This window comes from Bacillus rossius, chromosome 14 (assembly GCF_032445375.1).
Source record: "Bacillus rossius redtenbacheri isolate Brsri chromosome 14, Brsri_v3, whole genome shotgun sequence".
NCBI lineage: Eukaryota > Metazoa > Arthropoda > Insecta > Phasmatodea > Bacillidae > Bacillus > Bacillus rossius.
The window spans coordinates 9351106-9369034 of NC_086341.1; the positions used below are offsets into that span (position 1 = coordinate 9351106).

Consider the following 17929-nt stretch of genomic DNA (forward strand, 5'->3'; position numbering starts at 1 on the left):
ACATACTATAATGCAGGTACAAACACACTAACAACAAATTTTACTTTAGTATTTAATCAATTATTAATTTACCACATTTGACAAAAAATTAAAAAAAAGAATGAAAGCCAAAATGTTTTTCTGATAACTTCCTAACAAAAAAATCTGAAATTTTCTTCTGCTTGCTTTTTTGGCTGTTCAAGGAGATTATTTGCCTCTCCAAATTATAAATACAGTTGCAACCTGCAGCGTTTATGTCAAATACGGGTTACATACACATTGCGTCACAGTAAATTTTTTTTTAAAAAAAAGGCCGCAAATTGATGGAAATTTACCGTCAGTAGCGCGCCATACGCGGAATAAGGTCATTGTACTCGGTCAGCTGCTGTAACGACGCGGCGGCGCATGCGCAGTATAACTCACTCAACGCTCCGCCCAGACTCATGACCTATCATCAGCAGCCAGCAAATAGATGCGCGCTTAGCGGAAAAAAAATGTAAGCTCCACCTCCCGTGTACCAGTTTTGTCCAGTTCTAATACCAGTTTATTGGTATACGCACCAGTTTTCTTGCTGCCGTGACATGTTCAAGTTTACGTTTATCGTGATGTCTTGATACCAATAATTAATTATTTACGATCCCCAGAAATAAATGGTTAGTAGTGTTGGGCCGATTCCTAAAATATACCGATTCCGATTCCATTTTCGATTCTTAAATTAAAGGGTCGATTCTTCGAATCCGATTCCGATTCCTTAATTTTTATCTGACAATGTTCAACAGAGTAATATACTAAGAAAAAAAAAGGTTGTTTATGATTTTAAAAATGTAATTATGTTGTGTTTCATTTTCTGTGCAGAAATTAACATTATATACAGCTTATATAATGTTAAAAAGTATGTTCATTACCATCAAGTTACGCTACCTTGTATTTCTAGCACAATTTGGCCTTTTAACCTTGCATATAGTTAGACGAAACAGGTGTTCAAACACTGCCAATAATCAAAGATGTCTAATGACTTAAATTGTAAATAATGTTATAACTTAACAAACTTTAGATACCTTACATTATCAACTCAATTAATTAATTGTAAAAAAAGAGGGTTTGTACGGTTAGGTTAAGAATTTTATTTTCAAGCACAACTAAATAATGATCCAAATAAAATGTCAATATAACCTCATTTATACATATTTCAAGGGACCATGGCGAAAAAAAATAAAAAAGGGAAATGTAAAAATAAAACTTTATTATATCATTATGATGGAAATGACAAACAAATATGCACCACACTAAAATAAAATGTCAGAGATGCTTACGTTTTAATATATTACCTAGAACTTAATTATCTCACTTGGTGAAAAGAATAAATCCATCCAGTCTTGCAGTTCCTCACAATCGTAAAGAGAAAATAAATTTTCGGTTCTTGAGTAGGAAAGTTCTGTGCAATTTTTAGCATCTCAAAATTTTCACATTTTATGGTGAGATTTTCTTACACAAAATATTTAAACTCTTCAAATAATCGCGTGTTAACATTTAATTCATTTCAGAAATTTATCGGAAACAATTCTGTTAAACTAACACAACTACTTTCAAAAGATTGTTTATGTTTGCCGTTTGGTAATAAAAATTTACGAACGTTTCCGCAGCAATGTTTGGAACTTCAGTCTTGCCAACTGCCTTTCCAAAATATATCTAACGTAAAACGAGCATCGCTGAACACGCACAAGAACGCCGATTTAAAGCAATTTGGTTATGTTGCTTTTAAACTTATTTTAATATGGTTGCAATAATCCACTGTGAATTTGGGTAAAATTTCATTCAAAAATTATTTCATTTTAATTCTTTAAAGTTTAATGTGTAGAGATGTTCACGTTCACGTCACCAAAGATTTTGTTCATGGCCGTATGGTTTACCATGGCAGGTAGCACCAAAAAAAAATTAGGTTGTTTACAATGGCAAATGTAGCTGCCATGATCAAATAGTTAACGTTTACATTATTTGCCGTTTACATTGACATAATTTTCTTTAAACATTTATGGTTTTGTCTAATTATTTTTGAAGGTTTGCTATTAAATGCAGTGCTGCTGCAACGTAATTTCCTAAAAATGCTTTCGCTTAAAGTGGGAAAGTAGATACTGCATTTGTACAGTAGGGAAAATTGCGGTGCAAGTAAATAAATACGTTAATCACCGTAATTCGTAAATCAGTTCCGTAAAAAAAGATTGTATTATGTAGTTTTAAAAATTATATTTGCATGCATTTTAATATTTTCTTACGTTGCGTAGATTATGTATTTTGCAAACTTAAAAACAATGCAGGAATCGGTCATGGTCGATTCCAAAACCATTGTATTCTGAATCCCACGATTCCAGTGGAATCGGTGGAACCGACCGATTCCGGAATCGGAATCGACCCATCACTAATGGTTAGTTTAAAAAATATGCGTCAACTGTACAATACTTCCTAAATTATAAAAGACGTATAAAACAGTTACAAGACTCCGCTCATTTTATCTTGTGAAGTTTATGTCTCGTACCAGTATTTCGGCTAAGTTGTGACATAAATACAGTATCAGAACTTAAGCAGCAACGTTTATGCATTCGTGAATTTACATTTTTACCTCGTGCATTTTAGGTAGTCTCCTGCTATAATTACTCGGACTTTTACATGCCTAGGCTTAAATTATTACATGTTTAGAAATAACTGCAACTTTTCATGTTATAAAATATGTATATTTTGCGATTTAAAATGTTCTTTGCCAACTATAAACGTTTCGTTTTTCACAATTTTTTAAGCCTACTAGCTAATCTTATCTACTCTTGAAGTACCCACGATAGTTTATGGTTGTTACGTGACGTAAATAGCGGGATGGATTCAATTTTTGAAACGTAATTCGCGTGAAAGTATTGTATTGGATGAAATGGGAACTAAACGGGACCTGAAGAATATAGTGCAAATAATGGGAAAACGTAAATAATGGTAACGTAAATAAGGGGTTTCGCTGTAATATAATCATGAATCATTTATAAACTTTATACGGAGTGTTTTTAATCGGGACTACAGGTTGACCTCAAATGATACTCTAAATCAGTGATGGCCAACTGGCGGCCCGCGGGCCGGATCCGGCCCGTGGTAACGTTTTATGTGGCCCGCAAAAACTATCCGTCGAGACGAAAACACACTTATGTAACGGCTGTACAATAGCTGGAAAATTTCAAAAATAGATGTGGATTTAAGTCGTCGGTGAACAGTGTCCAAAAGCCACAAGTGCTCTCACTGAGTACTAGAAAACAAAAAAAATTTATAAGTGCATTTATAAAAGGTGTCTGTTTTTTTTAAAGAAATTCTTAGAATTATTTTTCTCTATTTAGTCAATTGTAATAGACTTCATAAGTAAAACTAAACAAAACATACAAAATATGTGTTTTTTTTAGAATTCGGTAAAATTGTAAAAATTATATCAGTCCGTTGTTTGGCCCTTGAGTGTACTTTGAAGTGCTATGTGGCCCCTGAAGTCAACGAAGTAGGCCATCACTGCGCGCTCTGCCCTCCATCTCGAAAATGGTTCAAGATAAAAAAAAAAAAAAAAAAAAAAAAAATTCAAACAAAAGTTGTAGAAAATTTAATCCTCTACAATATTTATAATAAATACAATTAGCATAAAACCCATAGGAAATGAGATATTTGCAATAAATGTGTAAAAAATAGTTTTTTTTTACCTTTGGCCTTGGAATATCTGTAGTCGCGGACACCCTACGATAAGTAGGTTTCGAGACAAGTTTTAGGGTGCGAAAATAAATGTTTACACAACTTTATAGCTGACTATCACTAATTCCGAGACACTTGTCCTCATTTGACTAAAATTCCTGGACTATATAGATCTGCTAGTTCAAACAGAACCTTTGGTACACCACTTCACAGTGTGTGGAATTACGCACTAAAACACCACCTGGAAAGAAAACGTGTTCAAATTTTTGGGTGATGGCATACCGGAGCATGGAATTTCCCTCTCAAATTACTATCACCGAGGAATATCCATGACCTTTTCAGAATTTCAAAGTAAATTCCCTGTTTTTCCAGAATGTGGACACCCTGTCGAACTCTTTGACAAATAATTGAAGGTGTATTATACACAAATTTGGGAAAAACGAACCCACAGAGAACAAGATTAAATCAGCTGATGATGTCAAACAGCTAAACCCAACGATGAACCTAAACGGGTATTACAGACAACACAACGACAACAGCACGGATGAATACATTTGAATTTAAAAATACATCAGCTCTGTGGGTTTATGTTTTATTTTTTTTATTCTTAATTTGTGTTCTTTTAACTTTTTCCATGACAAACAGTGCAAAAAATTCAATGGCATAATGACCAAGAAATTGTATTAAATCAAACTTCCCGATTGCATGAATAATTTGAAGAGCGTAAAGAGCGCCTTTGTTCATATTCCTGGAGATGTACGCCATGTTTTGATCAACGCAAGCATCATCTTTAATGGGCCTCGAGTGTAAACGCTGTGTCATAATCGCAGGTCGGCACTAACGTACGGCATGACGAGCATTCGTGTCGAGTGTTCCGGACACCGTCAGCGTAGATAAAGTTCTTTTGACCTGCCGACTAAAACGGCTGCTGCAAAGGGCTGCAAACGGCTTTGCGACAGTGACGGCGAGGGGAAACTCAACGCACTTCTCGTCGGCGCCCCACTCCCTCACAGTGAGGATCTTGTAGAGCAGCTGCCGAACTTCGAACGGGCTGTGGCTCTCCAGGGACTTGGAGTCGGAGGAGATCCGCAAGTACAGCCTCATGGCCTCAAGCACCCACCTGCAACACAACAACGTACAATACAACATGACTACTGCTGTCTTGAGAACAAAAACTAAGGTTTCAAGGGATACTTGTGGACTTTATATGAGTGGCCTAAATTCTACATGATGAAACACATTTTTGGGACGTACAAATAAAGACAATGGTATGGATAAATTACACTTTTTTTTTGTTTATTCGCAATCTATTGATTACTTTATGGAATATACACACACACACACACACACACACACACACACACACACACACACACATATATATATATATCAGAGGGAAAAAATCCATTTTACTCATGTCAATAATTTTAAGACCTTTGCAAATATTGGTAAAATAAAAATAAAATAAATTTCAATGAAAGACAATTTAATCATAATGAAGTAACCAGTAGCATTACCTTTCAACCTAATAAGTTACAACTCTGTAGTTCATTTAATTTTTATTTGTTTGACCCTAAAAATATCTTCGGCAACTAATCATGCAAAAAAACATACGCAGTAAAATGAAACACCAATATAAGATACCACAAAATATATCTACCAATCAATAAAAATCTCCAAATAAGCTGTTGGTCTCAGCTGTTGGTAGGCATGTTACAAAATAAATCAATAGATAAATAAATAAGTAGTGAAATGATAAATATTAACAACCCACAGAAATATGTAATAATCCCTGACGTATCCCTGATTTCCCATGAATACAATTACAAACTTTCTGAACTAATTTTAAAAATAATATACCATAGTACCTATGTCATTTGTATTTTGCAATTTTCTGTAAGATATAAAAAAAAATCCAGCCTCCACCATCCCAATTGCTGGCCTGGTGCAAACAGAACTTTGCATTCACCATTTTATACTACACTGGGCTGGGATTATGAAGGACACAGATTCGATTCCAGGTCCGGCATTCCTTATTTCATTTTTTCCATTATTTCTCAAAATTACTCTCTCGGAAGATGCCGAGATGTTTTCTTATTAGCGGCCAAAGCGGATTATTCCTAAACTTCCTGGTTTGTGCTGTTGTGCGTTTCATTCCCTGTTGACCTAACTGACAAGATGGTAAGGCCACATTTTTTTTAAATTAAAAAAAAAAATATTTACCATACACTTCCAACAAGTGTTTACACATTTTTGATTGGCCAAAAATTTTTTTTTGGTCTACATTCCAAATTAAAATAAAATAAAATAAATCTGAAGTTGGTTGCTGAACACGAGAGCAAAGAACTACGTATTTAAGTCAATATTCTGGACAGACACCACTGCTGTCATGCACTTACGTCACACAGAAAACAGGCAAAAATCAGAGGATGTCAGATGTTAGGTGCGCAAACAGCACAGAGAATTCTGCGGAAAGACTTTTTAATCAGAATGAAATCACAGCAGAAACGAACACAGTGAGCTGGTAAGACCGTAAATACAGAAAAATACCAACAACCTTGGACAACGCAGCGACAGACAGAGGAACACCAACGATGATACTAAGTGGATAATCTGGGCAATACAGACATGAAATTGAACAGGCGCTCTGAGATTCTGGGACCAGGGGCCTGCTGTCCCTTCGCCAGACGCTGCGAGGATCGCTCAAAGAGTCTAAATTCTATCTAACTATATTATAAAATTACTTCATTGCCACTTTAATTTTATTAAAAAATTCTCAGACTGAAATAAAAATTTTAATTATTGGAATATAACAACGTTTTTAGAGTAAAAACTACTATTTGATTTTTACCTTTTACAAAATACATACAACTTTTAAAATTTCGAATTTACTTATTTTATCGGAAACATACTTGGAGACTTATCTTAATCTATGCAAGTTAAACGGGAGATTTTGGATACTTGCCACTGAGCAATATGTTGTTGGTCGTAGGGAACACAAGTCTGACACCATTGGCATAGCTGTGTTCATAAAGTTGGGGGGGGGGGGGGGGGGGGACGACGACAAATAATCATTTTGATGTCGTATAAACCCATTCCCCTCTTACCGGGGGGGTCCTCCACCGGAAAAATTTTGATTTTAAAAGTGCGAAATAGCGCTTTTTAAGCAGTTTTTTTGTATCCAACCATTGGATACATCGATGTTAAAGTTATTATTGTTTCCTTAAGATAAAATTTGATGAGTGAAGAAATTGCAAATAAAGTTGGGCAGAATAATATTATAAAATAAAAATATGACGGTCTAGAAAGTTGGGGGAGGGAAGGGGGGGACAGTCCCCCTCCACCCAAAAAGTTCAGGGGGACACGTCCCAACCTGTCCCCTTTATTTGTTTATTTAATCGTGCACATGCTAGCCGGGAACATTTGATACTTTAACATCTTCTGACTCAAGAGTCACAACTCACTTTCGAGTCACTACCAATCCCAATCCGCATTTAAAACTCCCATTATTTACGGCACTCTCTAGTAACGCACCATGAAGCGAGGACTGCTGCTGGGACTAAAAAAAAGAAAAAATTTCCCAGTTTCCCCCCGGTTCCCGCGGCCTCCTGTCCGGACGCTCACCCGACCCGTATCTTGAGGATGCCCTTGAAGAGCTCCGGGTCGGTGGCGATGAGCCGGCCGCAGTACAGCACCACCTCCTGCTGAAGCACCGCCAGGATCACGTCGTACGGCTGCACCGTGGAGAACATGACGGACTGGATCTCCGCCGGCGTCATCGGCTTGTCGAACACCGTCTCCTGGTGGCCTATCACGCCCACCGTCAGCTGCGAGATATCGCCACCGGAACAAAACCCCGGGTCATCATTTCCGAACTAGGAAACTGAAACAACAGCTAGGGGGACGAGATTTTTACGGTTTCATTTTCAGGGTCGAAACACGAGATTTCCGTGCTATTGATTTATTTTATTTTTATATCTCATCCTTATTCATAAAAAAATATTGTTTTATTCAAAAAATACTAAACAAAATATTTCTTAATACTTATTTAAACAAAAAGTCTCGTCATTGAAACATATTGAACTTATTCAATAAAATCATTGGTAATAATAATAAGCACGTTTAGAACAGAACTACTCAGAACAATATGTGTAAAAATTTTTGTGGAGTTAAAAAATGTACCAAACATCTTAATGTAAAAAGTAACAATGTATGTAATATTAATCATTTTCCAATCCATTTAGTTCATACATTTTGGTACAAGTCATGCCAAATAAATTGCTTAAGGCCTTGGATGGTAGACACAATACAAGTAACACAAATATATAAGAGACAAAGACAAAACAAAAACATATACAAAAATTAAAAAAAAAAAAAAATATATATATATATATAATAAAAATTGAGCTACAGATAGCAAACGATATAGCATGAAAACTTTATGAATTAGCAACTAATCACCACAGTATACACAACATAACATTATTATTTGGTTCTTAACATAAAATTATATATTAAAATGTAGATAATAGGATATTTTTTTTACATTTATTTTATTGTCTAGCAAAGGAAAATTGCGGTGTAATGCACGTCCCTTGAGTGCTATCAAGAATATCTACGAAACGTTTCATGCCTAAAGTTTAGCCTTTTTTTCTCTCCACTCTTCTGAAGATACAATTAAAATACCAAATATGGAAACAGAACTACTCCTTTGCCCTCAACGCATTCTTAAATGCTTTTTGTAAACAGATGTCACTCTGGTAGCGGGAGCAGATGCGTACACTGAGGGGTGGGGCCTGGTGGCGTGCAGGGAGAGAGAGGGAGAGAGGGAGAGAGGCAGAGAGGGAGAGAGGGAGGGAGGGAGAGGGAGAAAGGGAGAGGGAGAGAGGGAGAGAGGGAGAGAGGGAGAGGGGGAGAGGGGGAGAGGGAGAGAGAGAGGGAGAGGGGGAGGAAGGGAGGAAGAGAGGGAGAGAAGGAGAAAGGGAGAGAGGGAGAGAGGGGGAGAGGGAGAGAGGGGGAGAGGGAGAGAGGGGGAGAGGGAGAGAGAGGGGGAGGTAGAGAAAGGGAGAGAGGGAGGGAGGGAGAGAGGGAGAGGGGGGAGGGAGGGGGAGGGAGAGGGAGAGAAGGGGAGAGAGGGGGAGGGAGAGAGGGAGAGAAGGAGAGGGGGAGAGAGGGAGGAAGAGAGGGAGAGGGAGAGGGGGAGAGGGAGAGGGGGAGAGGGAGAGGGGGAGTGAGGGAGAGGGAGAGAAGGGGAGAGAGGGGGAGGGAGAGATGGAGAGAAGAAGGAGAGGGGGAGAGAGGGAGGAAGAGAGGTGGAGAGGGAGAGGGGGGGAGAGGGAGAGAAGAGGGAGAGGGGGAGAGGGAGAGAGGGGGAGAGGGAGAGGGGGGAGAGGGAGAGAGAGGGGGAGGTAGAGAGAGGGAGAGAGGGAGGGAGGGAGAGGGAGGGAGAGGGTGAGGGAGGGGGAGAAGGGGAGAGAGGGGGAGGGAGGGAGAGAAGAAGGAGAGGGTGAGAGGGGGAGGAAGCGAGGGAGAGAGGGGGAGAGGGGGAGAGAGAGAGAGAGAGACGCGGCGCACTCACCCACCTGCTTGCCGTTGACGAGCACGGTGGTGATGAAGGGGCTGATGCTGTCGACGGTGTGCTGCAGCAGGCTGCTGCAGTAGCGCACAGCGACCCAGTAGCGCAGCCCGCCCACGCGGTGGTACAAGGCCTTCAGGTGCTGCTCCACTGCAGCCAGGGTCGCCAACACAGTCAGTTAACAAGTCACCACAACACTGAACACTAACCGCCAAATAACAAATTTTACGATTTAAATCACCATTCTGAACACACGCAATTGCTGGTTTGAACTGTACGTCATAGGGAAAATCCGAGGAACAAGACTGATTTAAATAAATTCATCAAAAATATTTACTTACTTCATAAATCTTTGTGCTGAAAAACAAAATCTTGTTTTACGTTTGGGTACACTTCAACATTTGTAGTGAAACTTCAACTGTTTATAATTTTTTTTTAATTATTTTTTTTAATTGTAAACAGCACAATTATTTTTTGTCCCTCATCAACATATCTATAGCTTGCTTCCTAGTATCTAAAATAAACTTAATCTCACTTTGTGACACAGACGGCTAAATGTTATATTGTCATGCACATCAACTGTCAACAAGAAATGAAACGTCCTGCACTATTTTTAGTGCATTCTATACTGCATTTAGTGGATGCATTTGGCTTGGGTTCACTTGCCAACAGCCATAGTTTGAGTTGGTTGTGTAAATGTTGTCGTGGTATTGCGATCCTACGCTATTAACTCTGTCATGCTGGAATGCTGTACAACGCGCAATCGAATTTGTCACATCGTGTTCGTCGTGGCACTGCAACTCCAGCTATAGATAACTAACCAACGCTTGGACAGCAAAATGACACGGTGGTATACCCTGTCGGCAAAGTCTTACTGAATATGACCGCTAAAGTGATAAACACATCCTTTAAAAGCTGCACACCCATCATCTCCTCATGGGGAGGGAGAAAATCGGGGCCTGCAAGTACTTGAAAAATATTCAATATTCATGAATAGTTTGATATTTGATATTCATGAATAATATGATATTCAATTTGACATTTCAAATTTATTATTTTTGTTTTCAAATTATGTATATATACACATATATATACATACATACACACACATACATAAAATAAAAGTACATGTGTGATGCTAAAAAAGAGTTATTGACAAGTTAAGATTGAACTGAAAACTGATTCACACATTGTTTTAGATTCAACAAATAATCCACGATAATGATTTAAAATTATTAATAATATTCTATTTTAATGTGTGTAGCCATATTAACAAAACAATTTTCAAACTTAAAATTTACTGGTTTAAGAAAATGCATTGCCAGGTTTTTTTTCCCAGGCTTCATGTATATTACTTTCCTTTTTTTATTTTACTGTATTTTGGATAAAATTTTTCTTGGACTCCTATGAAGTGTACAAAAAAAATTTCCACTGTACGAAAATTAGATAAGAAAAATAACGGATATTCGTGAATATTGCGATATTCCATTCAAAATTAGATTTGAATGAAGAAAAAAAAAAGTATTTGCAGAAGCCTAGTAGTAAAAAAAAAGGTTGATATTTCCACTCACCAGTTTTCCCATCAAATTCGTAGTTGGAACCCTCTCTCTTGAGCAGCACCCCCAACAACTGAGCCCTGGCGTGGAGACCTTCCGTGTTCTTCAGCTCTTCCACCACTTCCCAGATGGGCTTGTTCGTGAAGAACTGAAGGACACAACCTGGAGTTAGCGTGTCGACATCTCTGAAGCCCACATTCAAGCTACTTGCACTTGTACTAACTATAAAAAAAAAATGTGTGCGTGGAGTCCACGCTGAACCGGATGTCCGGACGAGCAGTGTCCTGTTTAGAGCCCGTCTACAATAGTCCGAACCTGTGCATGGTCCGTGTCCTTATCCGAATGTGAGTGACGTCACATTGTCTCACCGAAAACTGCCCTGTCCACAATTGCGATGTCCGATGTCCGAATGTATTGATTTCTGAAGTTGTCACCAGGGCGCAGTAAATGTGCCAAACCAAATGTTTTTGTTTATTGTTTTGATGCTTTGTAGTTTGAGATTGAACTTATGAAAGTTGTGGGAGTTCAATATTATATATTTATTCAGTAAGGCCAAGTGGCAAATGTAAATGCTAAAAAATGAAATCATATCACAGCAATGAAATCATATCACAGAAATCGGACCGTACTAATTAAAATGTCGTATTGCTCTTCTTGACTTACACCTTCCATTTCCTTCAATAACAAATACAAACACCACATTTTCAAACGGGAACCGGAAATTCAAATATCGTGAGTGTTCTGTTCTTTTTCTGTGTCCGAAGTACACAGTTTGGGACAAAAAGTTCAAATTGACGAATATCTTCGGACCCGGTAGGTTCGGACCTTCGCCTACTTGACGCATGACGTCAGAGGGTCACGTGGACCAATCAGCGGCGAGTTGCCTTCGGACACAGTTTAGGACATTGCTATTGTAGACGGGCCTTTAGCGGGACACTACTGTACCTTCGCTCCAATATTTTTTTTTTCCAAACCTTTTTCATCAAATATAAAATCTTTCAAATACTCGAGATTCAATGGCATTCCATGGTTTGACTTGAAAGGTTCATGCCTATCAGAAACTCACGTTCAAGTTCTTGATGTCTTCCGAGTACACGGTGGCCTTGGGAACGTCCGTGAGGCTCTGGTAGCCGATGTAGTCGTGCTGCAGTTGCTTGAACTGCTGGAACGTGCCTTCCACGTCGTCTGGCATGTCTGACGAGTTCATGAAGTCTAAATGTTCTGGAAAAAAATCAGATTTTTTACAAAAACTTGCTGCGTTTGAATGTATGATGCGTGTTTTTTAAGTAAGTACTGTTTTGAAACGAGGCCGCTGAAGCATTGCGGCATTCCGCACATGTGGGCTTGCGTACCTAGTACATCTGCTGGCCAGATAACATTACGAAAATATCCGACTGAGTTTACTGTAATGGTGTCTGTGGCTAGCAAACAGATGTAGGTACACAGCCCGCATGTGCGGAATACCAACCGCAGGCTGCAGCGGCCTAATTTAAAAACATGTACTTACTTAAAAAACACACCTCGTACTACATAACTTCACATGTTAACACTTTCCTATTTGCAACAGTGGTGTGGTTACGAAAACATCTTTATTTCCAACTCAACAGAACAAGCTACCATGATAGACTGCTGAGACATTATAAAACTTACTTTGCTTGAATGCAGAATTATGTAAATATGTAATTTTAAAAACTCCACAAATGCTTTTTTTGCTAAAGATTACATTTATGCCTCGGTCTTACATGCAATGTAGATTATTATTATTTTTTGTCATTATTTTTTTTACGGGCTATTTCTAAAATTTTAACTCTAGACCTTTCTGCCAATAATAATTTCTACAGATATTCTCTTAGTGTTATATAATGGGTGTAAAAAAAGTGTGTACGTGATGATAATTACTTGCGCGCAATTTTACACCCAAGATATTAAACCAAGTGAATTAATGTTGAATGTATTAGTAATATAACAAAAAAAAAAAAAAAAATATGCAAGCAAGGTATCAAGTTGAAATTTTACAAACAGCCCTTAAACAACAGTAATGTGAAAAAAAGAAAAATACCAACTTTGTAAGTAAGACAGAGCCTTAAAATAAACTGCTTACAAAGTAAATAAACTGCATACAAAGTACTAGCAATTAAACATACAGGAAAAAAAAAGGGTTTTTATTAAAAAAAAAGTATATATGCCAAACTGAAACTATATCAACTACAAGATTGTAATCTAACCTATGCACGAAGAAGCCACTAGGTTCTGCAGACGCCCAATTCTAACTTTGGTTCCGTCGCAGTGACCTTTCTTCAACATCGCGAAAAGGCTCAACATCTCCTTGAACTGAGGATCCCTGGAAGGACATACACATGTATAAGCTGCACACTTCAAATGCACTTCCAATTACACCACATAAAGGTATTATATAAACTGTAGCGTGAAAAAATCAGAGAGAGAAAAACAAGGGTTTTTGGAAAATCCTAATCTTTAATGATTAAATGAGCAATATACTTAAATAGTTTTAAGAAGGATAAATACAAACGGTTAATCCAAAGCTATTCTTTCAGTATATGCTAGAACTGACATACAAAGTTAAAAAAAAAAAAAAATTAGTAAGAATTTGTTTAGTTGAAAAAAAGGCTTTAATAAAGAACTAAACACAGTTATATTATGATTTTATTTAAAATCACATGCAAAAACACAAAAATATTTAGGATTACTATAACCCTTAAACATGCACACGGACGGGTCAACCATAGGCTGCACAACAAAGAAATACTCTGTTTTAAAAACAAAATGGGACTAAAAATGAAAACAATAAATCCTGGCTGTAGTTATTAGTCTATCAGAATCAAGGTTAAAAAGAAGAAGAAAAAACCTGGTTTTTTAATTTAAACTACTTTTCTTTGGTTTACACCAGGTTTTTTTTATTACATTAGTTATTTTGGTTCTCAGCATGTTTAAATGAAAGCCATAAAACATCCCGTTTTCTGCCAATCATGTTGAACCAGAAAAGTTATAACATCCAAGAACTGAAGCCCAGCAAATCTGCACATCTGACTGGGACTTACACACAAAAGAGGGATTTACAGTACAATAAGGGATTTCCACAAAATAGGAATTTTTTTTTAAAAATAATAAATTTATATATATATTTTTTTACACTTTTGACTACAATCTACTAATTAATTTTATTTCAGAGGAGTAACTTAAATGATAAGATCTTGATTAGTATATAAGTATTTGTTCCTGTAAATCACAGGAAACATTAATTAGTAGAGACCTGAAAAATTCGCGGATTCATTTCGCGATAGGCTAGAATCCAAAAAAACGTTTGCCTTTTTACTGCATCAGTGATTGGGCCGCAGTTCATCTGAATGATACTCGGCCAATTGAAAAAAACCTTTAAACAAAAGAAGTATCGAATCACTAGCGTCCCAGTTAACAGGCGACACGAGTCCAGTAGCCAATGAGCAGACGTAATTTCCCCGCGTGCGTAGAGGATCACGGAGTATATCCTACAGGTCATTGAAATCGCAAATTTTTTCCGGTCTCTATTAATTAGCAAGCTATTGTTATTGGAGTGAATTTATTAAGATATCCTATTAAAAAAATACATGAAATTATATATATATAAAAAAAAAATTTGATTTATTTTGTGGTTTGAACCACTGTGGTTTGAACCAGGGGCGCAACAACTAAATTTCCAAAGGAGGGGGGGGGGGGGGGGCAATATATACCTTTTTATAAAGAATCATCTATCCCCCCTATTGAAGTGGGGGGGGGGGGGGGGGTCCGGGGGTCCTACCCCGGAAAAAATTTGTATTTCAAGGTGGAAAATGGTGCTATTTAAGCAAATTTACTATCTAAAAACTGATCACACAGCACTTTCTTTGCCCTCGTTTGCCCCCACTTCAAGGTTTCAGAGGGGGGGTGGGGGGCAAAATACCCTTGCCCCCCCCCCCCCCCCGTTGTTGCGCCCCTGGTTTGAACCACTGTGGTTTAAACGAGCCAACCCCGACAGAACGTCTACAGACTCCCGGTCGGCGCAGAGGGAAGAGCGTATGAAAGCGAGGCGAACGCCCCCCGTCGTCGCACAGTCACCTCATGTGCTCCTCGCGAATCAGCAGGCAGACGGTGGGACGCCCGGACAGCCTCCAGTACCGGCCCACGAACTGCAGCTCCGTCTTGATGTCGTCTATCAGCAGGGCCATGTCGCGGTACAGGTAGAACTCCGACACCTCGAAGATCAGCGGGTAGCACATCACCGTCGTGCCGCACACGCGGTAGATCTGCGGCGGGAACCATCCGACAGCATGCAAACGGTCAACCTCCGTGGCACAGTCGGCTGACGTGCCGACTTCAGTTCAAATACGATTTCTTCGATGTAAGCCGTTGCAGAGTTTTGCAGTTTAAAAATGAATAATGAAAACCAGGGCCGGTGCAATGTCAATTGGCGCCCTAGGCGAAAAACCTAAATACCCCCCCCAGGGCCGGACACCACAAAAAAAAATTTCCTTGCCTCAAAATAATACATCACGTAAGCCTAAGATTTTGTCAACAATCAAATGTAAGCAGCCTTGTGTTTTTTTTTTACTTATTACAAATCATAAACAGGTAACCGTGGACTTTAAATAATTACTTATATCAATATAAACATTCCAAACTGTTACAAAAATCCATTTTCATCTAGTTACAATAATCGTTAAACATATTATATCATCTGTTATGTGTCGTACTGCGCCGCCCCCAGCTACTTGGCGCCCCAGGCGGTTGCCTAGTTCGCCTGTATGGACGCGCCGGCCCTGATGAAAACATAAACCCCACAGATAACAAGCCTAAATCAGCTGATGTCGAAAAGAAGAAGAAAAAAAAACCAGACGATGAACCTAAATCAAATTTCTTATTTTGCATTTTTGAGTTTTTCCCACGACAAACAGTGCAAAATTGCAACAGTGTATGTCCAAGAAATTGTATTATATCAAAATTAAAATTCCTTATTGCATAAATCACTTAAAGAACGTGCCAACTTCAGTTTAAAGAGTTCTCGGTTCGAATCCTGGGTCAAGCATGAAAGTGAGTAACGTTTTCAAAAGGTAAAATTCGGTTTAATATTGTATGCAAGCCCCCTCCCCCGAGTAAGCTAACGGCATAAATTTTTTCTTTTATCTTGGGTCGGAACTAGTCGAGAGGTGGTTTACAAGACAAACCGAGGTTCATTTTTTAAATTAAAACTGCCACGTACATCGATTTTTTTTAACCCGAATTCTAACCCAAAACCTTTCACACCACAGCTGGTACTCCACCCACGGAGGTCAACCTTAAGGCTCAGTTTCGCGTGCCACGCTGGTTGCTTCATTTTCTTGTCGGTAGTATTATTTGATGGCTCTTCCTGTGAATCCATCACTATTGCTCTCTTGCATTCTTTTTCTCATTAATAGGTTTAAGATTATGTGGTGAATTGCGATAAAGCCGAAATAACACTGAAAAGCATGTCAATGCACCTTATAATATCGAAATGCAAGTTAATGCACCAATGAATAATCGCAATACAACAAAAATTCATGAAAATAATAAGCAAATTATGTTAAAACTCAACTCAGATTAGAAAAACAAAAACTTAAGCATCATTCAAAAAGTAAGTGTCATATTTGTGGAATAGTATGCTATTTTAATGAAAAAACAGGATTCATTCAAAAAACAACAATTACACAGAAATCTCCTGTCTTGGAAACAAAAATTGGTGTGAAAGTAATACAGTAGAATCCTGTCTCCTCGCACACGTCATACAGCCTCACCGACACGGACACGGACACGGACACACCCCTGGCTCGGCAGGCTCCCGACCGGGCGGACGGAGGAGGGGGACCCACCTTGCTGGTGCCCAGCGCCCCGACGGGCCGCGCCGGCCTACCCTGCAGCCCCAGCTTCTCGTTGACCCCCAGCTGCTTGTACACCTGCACCAGCTCCTTGGACGACCAGATCTGCACCGGCTCCACCTCGTGGGGGGTCTGCGTCTGGATGCCGTACGTCGCCATCATCGCCTGCAGCCGCATCGACTCCGCTATCAGCACGATCTGGACCACCAGGTCCGTGGCCGTGCCCTGCCGAGACACGCGCGCGCCGACGTTAACGCTGACAGGGATGTGCCAGTTCACCTTCGAGCCAATACCATGGAAACTAGGGGAAGGAGCAAACTTGTCAGCCAGGACAGCTCAAGGGACAGTAGTGTGGAATCTACACACTCTGTAGAGTTATCTGTTCCCACATCACCTAGCCATGTACATCATTCAGATTTTGTTACCCCAGTAACACATGCTGGAGCGGCTGTGATTCTGATTCAAGGGATAGACGTAGAACTGAAGTGCAGTTCCGCTAATTTGAATGAGTTTAAGAGCAAAAATAAACTTTAAAAAAATATTCCATTATCTAAATTAATTTTTTTTTAAAATAATTTGACCCAATTAATTGAATAGAGATCTTACCGACAATAACATGAAAAATGTGTTTTCAGTGGAAAAAATGATCCATAAGTTACAGGTGCAATAAAACTAATGTATAAAGCCCGATACATGAGAATTTTTTTGTTAGTTGAAAATTTGGCATTCCAGTGAAATCAGATCTGACTGCTGCAATGTTCAGTGATATATCCTGCTAGTAAAAAAATGATATGAGCTATGTTCAGTGGTAACTAAACACTTACAGAGTGTTGCATGCATTTAAGCAATTATTCGGCTAATCCGAAAATATGGTATTTCTGAACAGGTCTAAGAGTCCCAATTAGTTTGGATTAGCGGGACTCCACCGTACATCCGATGTTGGTGGGATTTAATTTAATTTTTCTTAATGTAAGTATTCCATTAAAAATTATGACACCTTGAAGCTCAACAAACTCTCAAAGGATAAAGGATAAGTGAACATTTGCTGCCCTGTAATATTATTAATATTTATATTATTACATGCAGTATATATAAATATTTTTTTGTTGAATTCATATTTCTGGAAGTTAAATGTAAATTTTGTTACAAAAATATACATTCTCTGTAGTTGGCAATAGACAACTTACAAGATAAATATTAACTCATAGGTTAGGACGAATAATTACAAAATTTAAAACCTGAATAGC

The 17929-nt window shown here is 38.5% G+C and overlaps 1 protein-coding gene across 4 annotated transcripts in view; it reads right to left on the bottom strand.

The window, feature by feature from the left end:
- The window catches only part of LOC134539111 (probable phosphorylase b kinase regulatory subunit beta), a 53543-nt gene that overhangs the window by 9676 nt on the left and 25938 nt on the right, over positions 1-17929 (bottom strand). For 2 of the 4 annotated variants that reach the window (XM_063380846.1, XM_063380847.1), the window contains 8 exons: positions 16677-16907; positions 14908-15095; positions 13041-13156; positions 11882-12036; positions 10831-10963; positions 9267-9409; positions 7309-7511; positions 4670-4804 (listed from right to left, as the gene is read on the bottom strand). In XM_063380846.1, the coding sequence (XP_063236916.1) occupies positions 4670-4804; positions 7309-7511; positions 9267-9409; positions 10831-10963; positions 11882-12036; positions 13041-13156; positions 14908-15095; positions 16677-16907 (1304 nt within the window). Of the gene's footprint in view, positions 1-4669; positions 4805-7308; positions 7512-9262; positions 9410-10830; positions 10964-11881; positions 12037-13040; positions 13157-14907; positions 15096-16676; positions 16908-17929 lie in introns of those variants that run through there. The other 2 variants (XM_063380848.1, XM_063380849.1) reach the window with 2 other exon arrangements.